At 36.6% G+C, this 18,446-nt stretch overlaps 1 protein-coding gene across 1 annotated transcript in view; it reads left to right on the plus strand.

Moving 5' to 3' along the window:
* Positions 1-18,446, plus strand: part of LOC110467124 (cationic amino acid transporter 2-like) — a 39,268-nt gene extending 20,822 nt beyond the window's left edge. The window contains exons 6-8 of the mRNA XM_021524054.1: positions 355-492; positions 10,105-11,269; positions 17,993-18,446. Of these exons, the coding sequence (XP_021379729.1) occupies positions 355-492; positions 10,105-11,269; positions 17,993-18,096 (1,407 nt within the window). The 3' untranslated portion in view covers positions 18,097-18,446. The remainder of the gene's footprint in view (positions 1-354; positions 493-10,104; positions 11,270-17,992) is intronic.

Consider the following 18,446-nt stretch of genomic DNA (forward strand, 5'->3'; position numbering starts at 1 on the left):
GTTTCTGTTCTTTTGCTAGTAGCCCTAGTACACGTCATAGTATTAACGACCTTATTGCTTCTAAGCAGAGCAAACGTTACTTCCATTTCATGTGCATGCGAGGCGCTATAATGACATAAAGTTTCCGCCTTGTACATATAAGAGAAGCCATATAAAAACCGATGAAATCGGATCTTACTTTGAAACATTTAATGAAAAGTTCGTGAAAGTACATGTAGTTCGTATGCATGACAGAAAGTCGCTATTTTCGTTATCGTGTCAGTGTTTTTCTTGTAAACAAATACATACGTGACCAGGTGTCTGTGTCTGAACTTCAGAAATATCATTTCATTTGAATATCTGTTTGATGTATAGGTGTCTGCTGTAGTCAGCTGTATATTCACTTTCCTGAATGGATTGGTGATCCTGTGCTTGATGTGTGTCGGGTTTTTCCACGTTCGTCACGAAAACTGGACGGACCCGCCGGGTTTCTTTCCCTACGGTTTTTCTGGGGTAAGTGAACATGGTTATTTCTCTAATTATGACGTTTCTCAGAAGTGAGCTATAGCTATTGAAACGCCAGGGACAATGCTACAATGTAACGTACAGGTCACGTGTTAACATATGACTGACGTCATAGGATGATAAGTCGTCAAGATTAAGGTAGGAATTATTATCAATTTCACAACGAATTATGTATGTCATAAACATCAGCTGATCAATTGCGTGTGTTCTTGAATTTGAAACTAAAATGTTAGACTAACTGCAATTTGAGATGATCGAATACGTAAAACAAACACGCATCCTATATTGGATCGAGATTAGCATATGATCAATCTTTACATGTGCAGAAATTGTCTAATCAATAAATTACATAATGTACACCAAAGATTAATTTAAGCAACAGCAAAGATACTTCTTTGATAATTTCATACAACAAAGCCCTTAAATAGCGATAGAAAACTTCAAGGAAATCTAAACAATCTGTCCCAGCCAACACTACAATTAAGCTTACGTAGCCAGTGGCACCGCATAATCAGAACATAGCTTTATCTGCAATTACGTCGAAACTAATGCCTGGAGGCCAACATACATTTTCTAAAAAGGGAAGAAATTTCAAATTAGATAAAATAATGTATTCAATCTACGTTGTGCTCAATCAAACTGGGGACAAATCGTGACACGAAAGACCATTGATATGCAAATTAATCTGAATAAAGCTCCAGTGCGATATAGACCTGGGCGGATGTGGTACACCAAAGGCGTTGTGACGCGGCTGGCTCGTCTACCTACGCCATCGTTCACACTGACTTCATTTAAATCCGAATTGATCCGCCTTCCTTTCCAATGCAAAGACCGTGTTTATCCGATTGATGGTAGACACTTTTATTCGATAGAACTAACGAAACGCACTAATGACAATTCGATGAAACTAACGAAACGAAATAATGAAAAGACAAATTGATAGAACTAATGAAAACCATGATACATCCTTACGCTGTCACGAAGAGAAAGGATAGACCCGACCGCCTGGCGGAATGGTTTTACAGATCCCAGAACAATGCCGGGATATGTGGCAGTCGTCATTCTGGTGCGTAGTCAAAGAAAAGCCTAGTGTTCTTACTTATGTGTACAAGGTTTCATGATGCCTGGACCTTATCATATATATACTACTCACATTTTGCTTAGGATCACTTTTATTTTTGGACATATGTGAAAATAATGTTTTATTTAGTTTATACTGAGATTATTTTTGAAGAATTGATTCTTCTTTTAATTCATCAGCATACAACAAAATCCAAAAATCGTAATTACAGTTGGAAAATGAGCCAAAGGAAAAGGGCTACCCTTAAATAGTCTATTGCTGTAGATACTGCTCAGTCACCCTTGCTCTATGTGGCCTAGCATTATCGTCCATAAGGATGAAATCAGGGCCGATAGCGTCAGCGTAGGGTCTAACATAGGCATCAAGATTTCATCGCAGTAAATCCGGGCCGTAACGGTACCATCATGGAAGACATGGAGTTCAATTTTCCCGCGAAGGCTTATGCCTTCCCACACCATCACTGACCTCCACCCTATCGGTCATGTTCTACAACGTTACCTGCCTGGAACCTCTCCCCAGGTTGTCTCTAACGCGCCAGTCGGTGAGGTCGAGACAGAATCTGGACTCGTCAGTAAAAGAACCGGCTCCCATTCCTAAAGAGTCCAAGTGCTGTGAGCTTGGGCCCAATCTAATCGGTCCCTAACACGGCGGGCAGTTAAGGACACTCGTATTGCTGGTCTAAGTAATCTTAAACTAGCATCACAAAGACGGTTCCTAACTGTCTGAGTGGCTACCCGGGTACCAGAAGCATTTAGGAGGTCATTTCGTAAAGCTGTGGCAGTCTGGAACCTGTGAAGCCGTGCCTGAATGAGCAAAACTCGGTCTAGGCGCTTCGTTGTATCACTAGAACGACCTCCAGCATGACGTCTGGAAGGGTTTCCATTTGTTTGGAAACGATTCCACATTCTTGCCATCACACTTTGAGACACCCCAAGCTCTACTGCAACCTGACGTTTAGACGTGCTAGATTGCAGCTTTCCGATGCCTTTATTCATTTCACTGTCATTTAACCGTTGTCTGGTTCGTCTTTGTGCGATATTCAAACAAAAACACGCAAAAAATATTCATCAAATTGATTTCCTTAATAATTTGAACAACGCCTTATTTAGCCTAGCTTAGCTTTTGAAAAAGCGTGGAAAAACGTGCACGCGCTTTTGTGGTTGACTGAACACACCCACACAGGACGATTTGGAAGGCTAACATATTCGCCCAAAAGAGTACGGAAGGAAAATATAACATCCTTTCCAACAATTTGAATTTTGTTTTCAAAATATAGGTGATTCTTAGCAAATATTTAAAAATTCCCTCTTGCCACCCTCTGTGTCTGATACTGTAATAGCAACATTTGAAAAACAGTAATATCGAAAAGCAATGTCCATGGCAACCACTGAAAGTGTTACTGCAATTAACGATAAAACTTACCAATATAACCATATAATTATAAAAAAGCAGAAAACAAAAACAACTTAATAACTCGATATCGATATGACTCGATAAAACAGTCAATGTTTTATTAGATTTTCTTATGGTGCTTCATGTAACATCGTACACACGCAATATCCCAATGAATGCAAAAGCAAGCATTGTGGTTCAGCATATTGTTCTAATAATCATCTTCGACCGTTAAAACGTTATACTGAACCTAATAATCAGTTTATAATATAAAACAATTCTAAAGTGCCGTCAATATGCCTTTACGAGGTTGTGTTTTACGTGTTGTCGTTAGGCTCTGGCTTACGAAGACAACTTAATCCGAAATACTCAAGATTTGTCATTTTTGACAGAAATTATAAAATAAATGTGATGGATTATATTGATTAGGGTTTACGTCATAGCAAAAGCTAAGGTCACTTCAAGACGGGTGGGAATCCGACGACAAAAGTAGGAACAGTAGAGAATAGATACATTAGAGGTCCCAAGTGTTGCTATGGGGCAGCATAGATTAGTTTCTTTCGCACTGAAGCAGAAGACCATAAAGAAGACACGCAGAGGTTAACACGTACATTTGTTACCTCTTATGTGCAGTGCGAAACAGCAGGTCTTTATTTTCCCGAACCTGACAAGGAATACAAACATAAGGAGCAGCGAATGGTAATAAAAGTGTAACCACACCTCTGTGGTCATCAAACGTTGCAGATAAGAAAACTTTATTATACGTTCACGAGATGGCGGATGTGTCTGCACAATAAAGTGGGGATGTTTGCGACGTAAGATAAACTTATTTGTGTGGGAGGAGGTGCAATATCTATATCCAAATCGGCGCACGCACGCCATGGATCCAGACCACTGAATAAAAAGTTTCTTCTCACACTTTTGTCTCTGATCACAACAATTTTGCTTTATGTATTGTTTGTGAATTTTATAGTTTCATATTCAGTCGGGGCGGATAACCAAAACCAAATATATATAAAAAAAAACAACACAAAAAACACAATAGTAGAGACGACCAGGTTCACGTGCCATTGTTGTCGTCTGCTTCCTTCGTTCGAACTAGGTTGTGGTGGCACTTGTCGATTTTTCTAGAGAGGCTCCGAAAAAGGGAAACATGATCAGCGAAACGCTATTATAAAGATGGCAATGGCCACTCCAATGGTGTCCGCTTATAGACATAAAGTTAAGAACTGTGATGGTATGAAACCCACTTTCAAACACATTATATGATGCATATCTTGGAGTATATGATTATGTTTGTAAGCAGTAGAGGTTCATACCAGCATAAACATTAAATTCGATCGGTTTGGCGTCAAAACAATGGTTCCCGATAACTCTTACAGTATGGCCTAAAAACGGTTCCGATAAAACAACAATTTATGTGTAATAGAGGTCTTTCTTTCATGATTGAAAAACTTCATTTTTAGTTAGTAGGTTTATTAAGAGGCTGTACAAAGGAAATATATCAGCTATGAATGACACAGCTTAAGTTTTCATATAGAATGAATAACGGTTGGCTCAAAAAGATCCAACCGTATTTCGAAGTATTTTTTTCAGACATTGATATATAAATGTAAATAGCTACTTTACACCAAAATAAAGGTTTGTGCAAAGTAAACAAAGCCTTTGTCAGGGTCATATGTACGGGCAAATGGTTCTTTGTAAGTTTTAACAGATGTGTAGATAGAAAATCTCAAGTTTAATCGGCGTGGTCAATTTTGTTTTAAAGTCAATGTTGAACCTTTCAGCTTTAGAAATTGTGCTTTCAGATGAAAAAATGAAAGATGAAGGATACTTTCTCTGTGTCCGTTTTTTTGATCCGGTGGTATGTAGGAGTGGCACGTTCTCAGCCAGATTGTTACGTGTGTGCGAAATTTCCAATTTCAATCAATCATAGAATGTGGGTCTCATTTCAATGATAATCGCTGGTATGACCTGACACTTGTATGTCCGGACTATACACCATTGTGATCCATAACGGATATGATTGCAGGTCAAACTGGCTGATTGGTATATATATCCTCACCATATTTTCCCGATTGGACTGTTACGGGTGTACGTCTTGAGGTTCAACTTTGCGTTGTACTTTTCAAAAGACACGGCAAAACATGTTTAAGTTACACTATAAAAAACGTTCTGCATATTTCTCTCAGAAACCTATGGTACAACTTTTTGAGAAAATGCAACATCAAAGCACAAAACAAAATGAAAAAAGCTTTGACCTTTGTAATATTATTGGACGAATATAACTTAAAGTACTGGCCGGAACATTCAATTAACCTTCTTCCAAGTTTGGGGAAGAAATAGGTCTGCTGTTTACCACTGCATGCTATATTAAGAGCGATTAATGTGTCCCCTGCAGAAAGTTTTTGTTCTGCTTAGCGGACATTGTAGATAGCAACACTTGAAACATATATTTTTTGTCTTATATTTCTTTTCGATGGTGTCACCCTCGGCACTCTTCTTGGATTTTGCGAGGACATTAAACTTAAAGCAAACAACATTGATAGATATAATAGACTAAGAAATACTGTACACAAAACCCCAAAATTTGAAATTGATTTACATGACGTTTCAAATGATTTTCGCCTTATACATCGAACATCTTGTCCTCTTTTGTAGATATGCTTACATGTTGTTTCTGTAAAACTTGTCAAAATCGTCAGCTGTTTGATGCACATAGCGTCTTCGAATAAATCTAAAGGCGTTTAATTTCATTTGCCCCATGTTTTGGCGACCCGTCGAAACAGATAATAGTCTATCTCAAACTACGCCTTGTTTGGAAGACCCTCTTGCACACCAATGTAATGGGTTTCACCTTAATTCAACGCTCCTGATCATCAACCACTGGAGGTTGATCGACCTTGCCAAATAATGTTCGCTTAAAATCCGTTACAATAGCATAATACAAATTCACACTTCTTGCTTTTTTTGGTGTACCATATTTATGTAAACAGTGTGTGTGACTTAAAGGCCATATTAAACGAGTTTAACTAGGACGGTTTTGAAGAGGTTCCGTCGTCTGTTCTTACCACGGTTAAAAAACTCCGCTAGGTACTTGTCTAAAATGTCCTTCATCGTTTGAATATCCCTGGGGCGCTAAGTAAATCAGAATGGTGTAGGCAAAAGTATATCAACAAAACTTGCATTTTTTACGGAGATTTCTGCTCTCCCAAGAGGTTTTATTCGATCATGTTCATGGGAAAATCATTTTTCCTTTCACGAGGAACAACAAATCAAAATCGCGATTTCATGTTGATTTATATCTCCAATCTTGCAAATTTAATCTCATATACACGCTGATTACTGAAGCTACTGGATTTTATGTACAAATAAACTCAATGAGTTGAATACAAATCGCAATCACTCAGTTTGATACTTGCCAACAAAGTTGACCAGCCTCGATCGATTTAAAGAGTTGTCGATCTCTGTCAAATCCCACAAAGAACGACGCCACATCCATCAGTTTAATGATCAAACAGCTATACAAATGTCTCTCCATCTCACTACATCAAGGTAATAAAGCTGATCGCGCTAGCTTTTGCTGTTAATTAAAGAAATTGAAATAGATCAATTCGTAATCGAAGGAGCTGTTTATTTGATGTTGATTAGGGTGTACCCCAGCCGATACGGTGAGCTGGCGGACATGATAGATAGTAGGTCAGCGACGCAGGCCACGCGAGCACAAACGTAATGAAGTCATTTTCTCATGTTGACAAAATGAATACCTTGACATGCGTTTGGGGTGAAGCGCGGTGTACATTAATCATGATCGCACTGATGCTTGCGGTTTTGGTATTGGTCACAATTTCCCTGAAACGAAACGATGGGTTTATTGTGTTTCATGATTGTGTATCATTTTCATTTTCACGGTCTATATATGCTCCGGAAATGAAGTAGTCGTGTTTACCTCTAGCTCATGTTGATGAACAGGTTATCATTCACGGCTCATTTAGACTGGTTTATGACGACAACAATTCAGTTGAATTTTATGAGAAAGAGACCCTCGAAACGATATTAAAATCTTGTCTTGAATAATAGAAAATAGTTTGCATGTATCGCTCAAAAACCGTGTTTCCGTTTTATTGCACTTTATCTATGGCGCCACACCAATTGGGTGTGTCGATCAATCAACAACCCTTAGCATTAGAACCAGCATTACCTTTTCAAAAACGTGGTAACAGCGACACAATTCTATAAATGACATGGTAACAACGATTCAATCCAATCAATGACTTGGTAACAACGATTCAATCCAATCAAGGACATAGTAACAACGACACATACCAATCAATGACGTGTTAACAACGACACAATCCAATCAATGACATAGTAACAACGACACAATCCAATTAATGACTTGGTAACAACAACACAATCAAATCAATGACATGGTAACAACGACAAAATCCAATCAATGACATGGAAACAACGACACAATCCAATCAATGTCATAGTAACAACGACACAACCCAATCAATGACATAGTAACAACGACAGAATCCAATCAATGACATGGCACCAACGACACAATCCAATCAATGTCATAGTAACAACGACACAACCCAATCAATGAAATGGCAACAACGACACAATCAAACCAATGACATGGTAACAACGATTCAATCCAATCAATGAATTGGTAACAACGATTAAATCCAATCAAGGACATAGGAACAACGACACAATCCAATAAATGACATAGTAACAACGACCCAATCCAATCAATGACATGGCCACAACGACTCAATCCAATCAATGACATAGTACCAACAACACAATCCAATCAATAACATAGTAACAACAACAAAATCCAATCAATGACATGGAAACAACGACACAATCCAATAAATGACATAGTAACAACGACAGAATCCAATCAATGACATAGGAACAACGACACATACCAATCAATGACGTGTTAACATCGACACAATCCAATCAATGCCTTGGTAACAACAACACAATCAAATCAATGACATGGTAACAACGATTCAATCCAATCAAGGACATATTAACAACGACACAACCCAATCAATGAAATGGCAACAACGACACAATCCAATCAATGTCATAGTAACAACGACACAACCCAATCAATGAAATGGCAACAACGACACAATCAAACCAATGTCGCGGTAAAAACGACACAATCCAATCAAGGACATGGCAACAACGACACACTCCAATCAATGACTTGGTAACAACGACACAATCCGATCAATGACTTGGTAACAACGATTCAATCCAATCAAGGACATAGGAACAACGACACAATCCAATCGATGACATGGCAACAACGACACAAACCAATCAATGACATGGTAACAACGACATAATCCAATCAATGACTTGGTAACAACGACACAATCAAACCAATGACGTGGTAAAAACGACACAATCCAATCAATAACATAGTAACAACAACACAATCCAATCAATGACATGGTAACAACGACACAATCCAATCAATGACATAGTAATAACAACACAATCAAACCAATGACATGATAACAACGGCACAATCCAATCAATGACTTGGTAACAACGACACAATCCAATCAATGACTTGGTAACAACGATACAATCAAATCAATGACATAGTAACAACGACACAATCAAACCAATGACCTGGTAGCAACGACACAATCAAATCAAAGACGTGATATCAGCGTCACAATCAAATAAAAGACGTGATAACGATGACACAATCCAATCCATGACGTGGAAACAACGACGCAACTAAATCAATGACGCGTTGTTACAACGACACAATTTTATCAACACCTCCGTTACACTGACTCGATATTAGGAATAACGCAATGATTACCACGATGCTAGATAAAAAGCGACTGTAATAATTACGCTTTTAAAACAACGCAACGGTAAAAAAGACAAGCACCAATCAAAGTCACAGTAAGCAAGACAGATTACAAGAATGTAACTGTAGCACTAACGCGTTCAAATACAAGGCGTGGCAACCCCAATGGCACTGTTCGATCAATTTGCAGTACTAAAGACGATTCCAATCAAAGCCACGGTAAGCAAGACACATTCTAATCACAGCCGCGTTCGTTAACAACATTTAAACTAGAAACAAACCTGCGTTAACGAAGTCTCAATCCATTCAAAGTTATGGTAACACCGACATGATTCAGTCATAACAGCAATGTTACCTACCCTATCCAAACAAACAAAATGGGTGTAACAACGTCGACAGAGCATGCAATATATTACGTATACTGCGTTCATATTAGAGTTATAGTAAAATATTTACATTTGCGCTGCACTGTCACTACATAAACCAAGTAAACTTCGTTTCGGGTTATCAGACTATGAACCGAAATGAGAATTAATACGAACGTGACCACAAATTAATACGGAAGTCTCGTCTGATTTTCGTTTTGAATTCTGTTCGAGGAGTTGTATGTTCCACTATGAAACCATAGCAAAGATATTTATTGCTATTTCAATTACCATACTCTTTTATGCGGAAACGAAATTCTGTTTTCTAAAATTACAATGTCGAACATTTCAGTGAAGTTTGTAACGCAGTTCATATCATTTCCCTGTAATGCAGTCGGCATTCATATTGCTAATGAACCGCATCTAAAAGCAGTTTAATGCTTAAAAATTCTGAGTGCATTTAGAATTATGATTATAAATCTTTGCAATACCGTTCATAGTTATAGGATTTTAACAAGGAACATGATACATTTGAAAACTTTAATTATAATTTCAATTTTGAATTTTGTCTTATTTTAAATTTGAGGCACATTTGCAAAAGAAGGAACCCTGCAGACAATATCAGATATTTATCTCCATTGTCATGAACTACGTAATTACGTCAAGGTCATGTCGAGTTAAAGAGTTGTGTGTCTATCAATATTTGGCTTTGGTTGTGTTTAATGGACCTGTATACAATCTAGACTTACCACTCTTAACATTTTTTTCTAGAAATGAACCTGTACACAATATTAAGAGTTATAGTCACATGTTCTCTTGCAATATTGGTCAAATATAAATATAGATTATGATATATTGCTAGTAGACGACATTGATAAAACTATATTGTTCGTGTATTATAGGTGGTGAGTGGTGCGGGGACGCTGTTTGTGGCCTTCTCGGGCGTGGAGGTGGTGGCCAGCAGTACCGAGGACACAAAGGAACCACTTAAAGTCACGGTCAGCGCCATCTTTACCACACTGGCCGTCTGCTTCGCCACATATTTTGGCGTCACGTGCGCCCTAACCCTGGCCTATCCATGGAACAAACTCACGGACGAAGTGGCTCTACCTTTGGCGTTTGAGGCTAGAAACATAGGCGGATCTAAGTACGTGATCGGAGTAGGAGGGCTATGTGGTCTGATAGCGTCTACACTCGGATGTTTATTCGCCGTTCCTAGAATTCTTTATGCAATGTCAAACGACAAAATAATATCGAAATGTCTTGGACATAATCCTATTTGTAAAAGGAATACGGGCATATCGTGTTTCGGTGTAGCGTTTGGAGGAATAGTGTCGGCAGCTTTTGCTACGTGTTTCTGTCTTGAAGTTTTGATCGAGATTATGGCTATTGGCACATTGCTTTCATTTTCCATGGTATCCCTGTGTGTGTTATGTCAGCGGTACCAGCCGGGTCATATCGGCCTTTACCAGGAGTACGATTCCATGGATGACAGCAGGTATATGCAGTGTACAGAATTCGTGTACGATTTACCTTACACTTCCGGCAGTTATTCCACAGATACTCCACCTCGGCTTAAAACTCGTCCACCACAAAATGTATGTGATGGAACAGAATCCCAGCCACTTACGGGTGGTGTGCAAAGGGGTATGACGTATCAAAAAATGGATAGTGTCGTCAAGACAACACCGTCCGGAAGTATGAGCAGTCTATTTCAGATTCCCAGTGACATTCCTCTGGAACCTACAAGTCGGACGTTACGTACAGCTTCCATAGCTCTTGTTGTATATATTGTATCGTGCTTGGTGCTAGCCTTGTTTGTCAAGCTTGCCGGATGTTACGTCACAAACGTGTCATGGTGGGCTTTAGTTGTAATACTTTGTTGTGCGATCTCCTTGGTTACAACGACAATACTAATCACCAAACAACCACAGAATCAGACCCGATTGATTTATAGGGCCCCTTACGTTCCCTTTGTGCCATTGACGTCACTACTGCTGAATATATTCATGATGACATCCTTATCTTATGCGGTGTGGATGCGATTTTCAGTGTGGCTACTTTTAGGTAAGCAGGGTCATTTGAATGTTTACCGTATACATGCGAGCCTGGTTTATATAGACACCACTAAAATCTAAGTCTAACTTTCCAGTCAGTGATGACCTGCCTTTTTGCATGCAAAATAGTCTTATATATCGAGGAGTCCCTAAGGTCAGCCAGGTTTACCGGAAACAAAGATAGCTTGATTATCGGGCCTCCGCTTTATCTAAGGTAGCAGTGTACAGTAGCGTACGGTGGCCATGGGGATAATTTTGTACAATGAATAACCCATGTAATATTACATGTATCAACGTGTTTTTTTTTTTTAAAAATCAGCACTAAAATTGGCATTAACATGATCAAGTGGACTATGTGGGCTTCACATTTAAAAAAAGAAAAAAATCGAATTTGGTTTGAGACTACATTTTTGGCCATTTACAAATCTGTGTCTACACAACAAAAGCTAGCTTTTCATATAGTCTATTTTGTACTCAGCACATGTGTGAATATTGTGAAAAATCCAGTTGAACGACCCATGCAAAAATGTGAGTATTTCTGTTACCGAGTAGTTGATATTCATTTTATGACAGGTTTTAAGAAAAAAATACTAACTGAGTGTGTCAAATTTTGGGTTAAAAATCATGTATTTTAGCGTTTTTTGATGTGGTAACCATGGTTTTCACAAGTGCCCAATTTGGGGAAATCACTTTGTGAAAAAATATTCATTCTTCTAAAAAAGTGTATTCAAAATGTAGTTTATAAAGACATATATAGATGTAGGTGTGTTGTGCAGGATAAATCCGCTATCTGTGGTTTTTCGTATACACAGTAATCTCCCGTCAGCTTCCGTTTGGATATAACTGTAGCACAAGTTGGGCCAAGTCACTTATGTTGACCAAGTAGCTCAATTGGTTAAAGCGATAGAATATAAATCTGAGGTCCACGGTTAAACTCTCGGTCTAGCCCCGCTGTATTGTTTTTTTTACTCAGAACACTGTCATTTATTATAATCTTTATTATTTCTAATAAAAGGCCCGTAGCGTATGGTTTTCATTAAGAAGTATTCAATCAAAGCTATAGTCATTCAGAAAAAAACCAGTTTCCAACACTTTTTTGGGAGTGAAACGGATAATCTTAATATGCAGAATGGTTACGAATGTCTGTATGTAAATGTTTGTATAGAACAGTGGCGGCTATTCGAATGTATATCCCCGGGAAACTGCTCGTTATATCCTCTTATTTAACATACACAAATGTAACATTTATTTTTGTACGTAGACGACCAATTCTTACTGCCCCAAAATAAACAATACCTGACAAATCATTTAACAACTCCGTTAAGAAGGTCCGCCAGAAAACGTCCCCGACGCCGGAAGTTGAACTGTCGTCTGCCAGCATATTGTAGTTAATGACATTCAAAGCTGCAGACATTACAGTCACTGTTACTCGTTTGGATAAAATATTGCAAATGTACTTGTAAAATGCATAACCGATTCTGAAACAAATTTCACCCAAGCATTTTATCGGACCACAGAAATGTATGATAAATTGAAGTTTACACAGACCAAAATACAACATTCTTATTAAGAGGCATTGCCCTACTTGTGTGTCGATTTAAATAACGATTGCAAAAAATGAAAGATTATACATTAAGAAATAATTTATGTAATGATATCTGAGGATATATTTCAGTCCTAAAACGTTGCACCAGACAACGATTAATTGCCAAAATATTGTAATAATATTTTTAACCGTCATAAAGTAATAACAGGAGGGAATTACTATATGTAGTTGACTGCAGTGCTTTGAAACTCATCTTGCATTCACCGGGTTTCTGTTTCCGGCGGCTCCGTACTTCGTTAATTGACCGTTGCGATCCCTTGTTACTTCGGAACTTAAAAATTAAATAACTCGGTTTGGTCACAAGTTTTGACTATTGTTACTTTCTGCTCGAATTTCGCAAATCAGTATTAATAATCGGAGACGTTTATCAACACATTACGTGTAAATGTTTTGTATTGAAAGATGTATTCTTCCGAGTTGGAAACATGTCCACGAATTTTGCTTTGATAATGTTGTTTAGTTTGATGTCGAAGTATGTTCTATTTTCTAAACACATCTAAAGATGAGAAGGTTATCGATAATGTTTTTGATTAAATTCTTGATTTAGATGTTGTTACAAAATTCCATAATAAAACCATTTTTAAAGATTCTCACAAAATTAAACAAAAAATAAATCATTGTTTAACAAAACATGAAATCATTTTTATACCTGATAATTTTTTCTTACAAACTTGATCTATAGATCCATATTTTTGCATGTATAAAAATCAAAAACGAATACATTTTTGTCGAGAAAATAACAGTTCAGGCATTAAACCTGTTTGATATTAACAGGTATTGAAGAATTATAAAACAGATGTTTATAAAGAATTTGCAAGGCTTTCAGGAAAATCTGAACCTGAACATAATATCACGTTGATAACAGTATTAAGTGATGTCGTGTTCTTCCATATCCTGTAATCATTATTTGTGATCGACACATAAGAACGCATTGATCGCAAATTGAATTATTACACGAACAGTTATTTGTACATGGCGTTAGACGTACGGGTTAAGTGAACGTGAATGAATGTCTTCGTTTGTAAATACAGAAAGGTGTGTTTGCGACATTTGTTAACGCGAATAAAGATAATAGATAATAATAATAATTTATAATAATATAATAATATAAGAATATACCGCTTTATTACAACCTAGTTCGTAGGACGTCTCAAAGTGGTTCACAAATTATTATCCGTGGTTATAGGGCCTTTGCAACCAGCCAATATCTTTCTCAACTCCGTGGGGGGCCCACAGCTGGTGCTGCCATTTCGGCGCTCACATCTAGCATTTAACAAATCTATCAGTGCCCAACCACGTACTCATTTACAGCTGAGCAGACTGGAACAAGCGGAGTAAAGAATCTTGCTCAAAGATACATCATAGTGCCGTGACGTGACTCGAACCCGCAACCCTTTGGTCAAGAGCCCGGCGTCCTACCACTACACTACCGTGCCTCCTTTTTATAATCTAAAGTAGTTAATAGAGGGTGATAAAATTAAATATCGAACAATAGTAAATTATTTAGTAACGCAGATTTGTAAGGGATTCGGTTTATAATCATTAGTATCAGTTACAATAATAAAAAAAACGATTTAACCATCAAGCTCAAGGTAAAGCTCATATACACCGACAATTCTCCGACATCCGAACTTTACGAAAATGGAAGTCGATGTAGAGTACTCTTAAATAAGAAAAGCTATCAAGCAGCTAGTAGAAAATGTTCCTTTTAGATACAGTGGTCAAACAAAGTAAATATTCTACTGCACCATGGAGCCAATTTGTTTGTTTAAGACTCACCAGTGAGCGTGTACAATCCACTGCCAACGAAACAATGGCCTATAAAACCAGTCATAACGTGAAGGATCTACATCTTCTGACTACAATAGATCATGTATACCCTGTTGTCATGCTATGAATTCCAGCTACAAGGCTCCGGTCAACCGTCGGCACTGCTAGTCAACCAGCAGAGTCAAACACTTTGCTAAGTAAAAAAATAAGTAGAAATAGGAGAAAATGAAACTCCAATTTAAATTTTATTTTGTGTACATTTAACTGCGTCATATGGTCACTTCGTTCATTTATGACTTACTAGTGGTAGAATTGAAAGTCCATGTCTGATAATAATAATAATAATGAATTATTACTGAAAAGACATTTGACGATGAAAAGAAGCTTCATTCGAACATTCTACAGAAAAATCAAACATTTAATATAGGGAAAATACCACATCTAATATCAGCACAATTTTAATGTTTTCAATAATAAGAGTTGAAGAAAACGTCTGTAACATAATTAGAATAAGTGGTTTAGTTTAAGCCTGTTTATTGCCAAATGCAGACAAGGGATTAGACACAAGTTATAATATCTTTTTAACGCTTCCCCCCAAATAAATGGATTCCAAGAGCATTTATGATAAATCGAGCTCAAAAGTAAAATTAAATTGATTACGTGAAGAATTTTGTAGCAGAATCGTAACTAACAAACACAAATGTTATATCAAAAGTTCGTAAATATCTAATAAAAGCTAACGCCAACAATTTTAACACGTTTATGAAAGCCATTATTTGGTATGTCTAAATGCCTTGTCAACGCCCAGGAAAAATGGTATTCTGAAAGAAAAAGATAAAACCCTTAAGTGTTGCAATTTGCGCAACAGAACAATTTTGGTTTCCTTAATATCCAATAAGAAGACGGCACGTAAACCCCATGAATCTACACGGGGTCCCACATCAGTCAACTCCAATCATGAAACGGGACAGATTCTTCATTTCGCTTACGTCTCTGAACATGCATGAGTGTTCTGTAAAAGATCATCTATGTTTACTTTTATATAAACTAACGCGCACCATAAAATATTAAATTGGCTACCAGCCCCTTAGTTTTATAAAGAATTTCCTGGATGTATTTTACTTCTAGCATATCTCCCCCTAGTTTAGAACTTAGGCTCAGACATCTAAGTGATCAAAGTTTTTTTTTCTAAATGATTCAATATTCTAGAGACGGGGGCCAGTCCACATAAAATATGTAAATTGCCAACTGCGTTCATATTTCCGTATACGCCGTCAAAATGAAGATCAACTCTAATATACACACGGGAATGTAAACATGAAAATTATGTATATTAATGTATACATTGATCAAAATAATAATGAAGTGAAGAAAGTGTTTCTTGTTGAAAAAATATCTGCGGCATATTGTAATCCGTTAGTCTTCTCGGGAACTCGCGTAAAAGAAAACATCTTGTGGAAACTAAGCGATTTATTATAAACATATGGTATGTTTTATGTATCAATAATGTTCACTTGAAACCGGATTTCGCGATTGATGTTAACGTGAAATTACGCAAAATAAATAAATACGCGAAAACTATGTTAGCAACAATAGAAAAAGGAAATTATATATTACATGAAATAGGATAGTAAATATTTACGGACGGGCCGCTTTGCTACATGTGCTTTATTATTTGATGAAGTTACCATTGTTATAAAGTTTTAAAATGTTAAAACAAGGAAACACTTGACCGAATAATATTCTGTAATAGTTTCTTCTCTCGTTTGTTGATAATATCAAAACTATCATATTTTAAATGGCAACCTAGCTTTTGAATACAAACATATTAACATGTGAATACAGTGCATGCTACAACAAAACAATGTCTAGCTTTGATAGGAGAGGAAGAACAGTTCCCGGTATGGTGAAAGTTTAAATTTTGACTACATCTACACAAAGACAAAAACGAATTTCTATGTCAGCTATAAATGATCTATTCTCTTTCACTAATTTAACATTTACAATAAAGAATACAAAAGTCCATAAATTGCTTACAATATAGATACAGAAAACAATACTGTATACCTTGAAATGTTGGCCGTATTTGTTTTTAAGCTTTCGCCCTTGTCGCATCCTGTTATGATGACGAATTTATCATAAGAGTGAATATTTGAAAACAATGTATCATAGTGTGGTATGTTATTGCGTATGTAAGGGGCATATTATATGTAGATAAACAAGTCAATTTATTTTATAAAATATGCATACAAATGTCAACTATAGTACAAAACTAGAATACGAAGATCGATGTTGTGTATAGAATATAAATACAAATGGGTAATATATCATATATATGTATTGTATATTATTTAAGCATTGAACTGCTTTCAGTTGCCTATGAATGCCAACTGAAAGCTGTTGAGCACTTATTTTTACCATTTTTGTAACCTGTTCATCTCCTAGAAAATTCAATTACACTGATTATTATTCTGCATTTAGTTCGAATAATGTACATGTATGTATTATGTATACTTTTTCAATGAATAGAACAGCCATCGCCAAGGGAGGGTCAGTGGTATCCAATGTAACAATTATGACGTCATTATAATGATGACGTCAACAATCGGTCCATGGCATTCATAACCTATATGAATGCCAACTGAATTTGGTAGGGTTATATAGTGGCAATACCATACGATGGTATATATAGAAAGGATAAGCTATCTATACAGTCTCAGTAATAAAACAACTGCAATCGATGGAAATTTTACAATCGTGAAATGACAGATTAATAATACATATTATGTAAAATACGGCTCACACTAAACACGAACTCGGTTATGGAAAATATACACTATCGACAAACACTTACATTGTGTAGCTATAGTATCGAAAAAGATTAAAACCATTTCAGTGATTTTCATACCGTTAAATTATCACACCGAAACGTGTTACATAGTAACATATAAACGTTATACTTTGCAAATACACTCATACATTTCGTTTTGCTGTAAGCATATTATCTTCCTGCATACAAATGTAACTGATGAATATAAATAAACTGTTTCACTGTTATGTTCCGACAGATTTTGACCCTAAAACATGTGATAAAATCTGCGTCAATGCGAATTTTACTTGAATAAGTACATGTGCATTAGTGCAAATAGTAAAATGTGATTTAATTTTTCTTATTTTTTTTATTTCCAATTCACAACACAATGTCTATCGTTGCATATTTTTTTTATCCTGGCCAACACGACCGATTAATTCATGTTGATAAAACTAAAATTACATATATATATTGTTTTTATTTTTGGTTGTTATAGGGTGAAATGTATATTCCACGTAATTACTTTTTATTTGTTTCCTTTTCAGGTATATTTCTGTACTTCGTTCACGGTTACCACTCCAGCGCTGAACAGGACGTAGACGACCAGGAGGTAGTGTTATATGCAATAGGAGAGCAGGACGAAAGTTAAACACCGGTGTTTTAAAATATGGCCAACAAGAATTTGACGATATCATGCATTGTCAAGACTTAAGGATCATGCGTAACGGTCATTGGATGTTTAATTTTAGACTGTTCAATCATTTCTACCCAAGATTGTTATCATATTCCATGAAAATGACTTTTGTTACTGTAGCCTTTTTCAGCAAATCCATTATCCTTTTTGAAATCATCCTCGATACTCCAGGGCACGTTTTCATGAAACCGTTCTGATGCTCAAGCATGGGTTTTGCGTTCAAGTCGAACTTCTTGTTCCTGTTATAAATTAATAAAAACAATCTTATTTTGTCAATGATTTTGAAAACATTGAAGAAACTTGAA

Source organism: Mizuhopecten yessoensis, unplaced genomic scaffold (assembly GCF_002113885.1).
Source record: "Mizuhopecten yessoensis strain PY_sf001 unplaced genomic scaffold, ASM211388v2 scaffold11161, whole genome shotgun sequence".
Taxonomy (NCBI): Eukaryota; Metazoa; Mollusca; class Bivalvia; order Pectinida; family Pectinidae; genus Mizuhopecten; species Mizuhopecten yessoensis.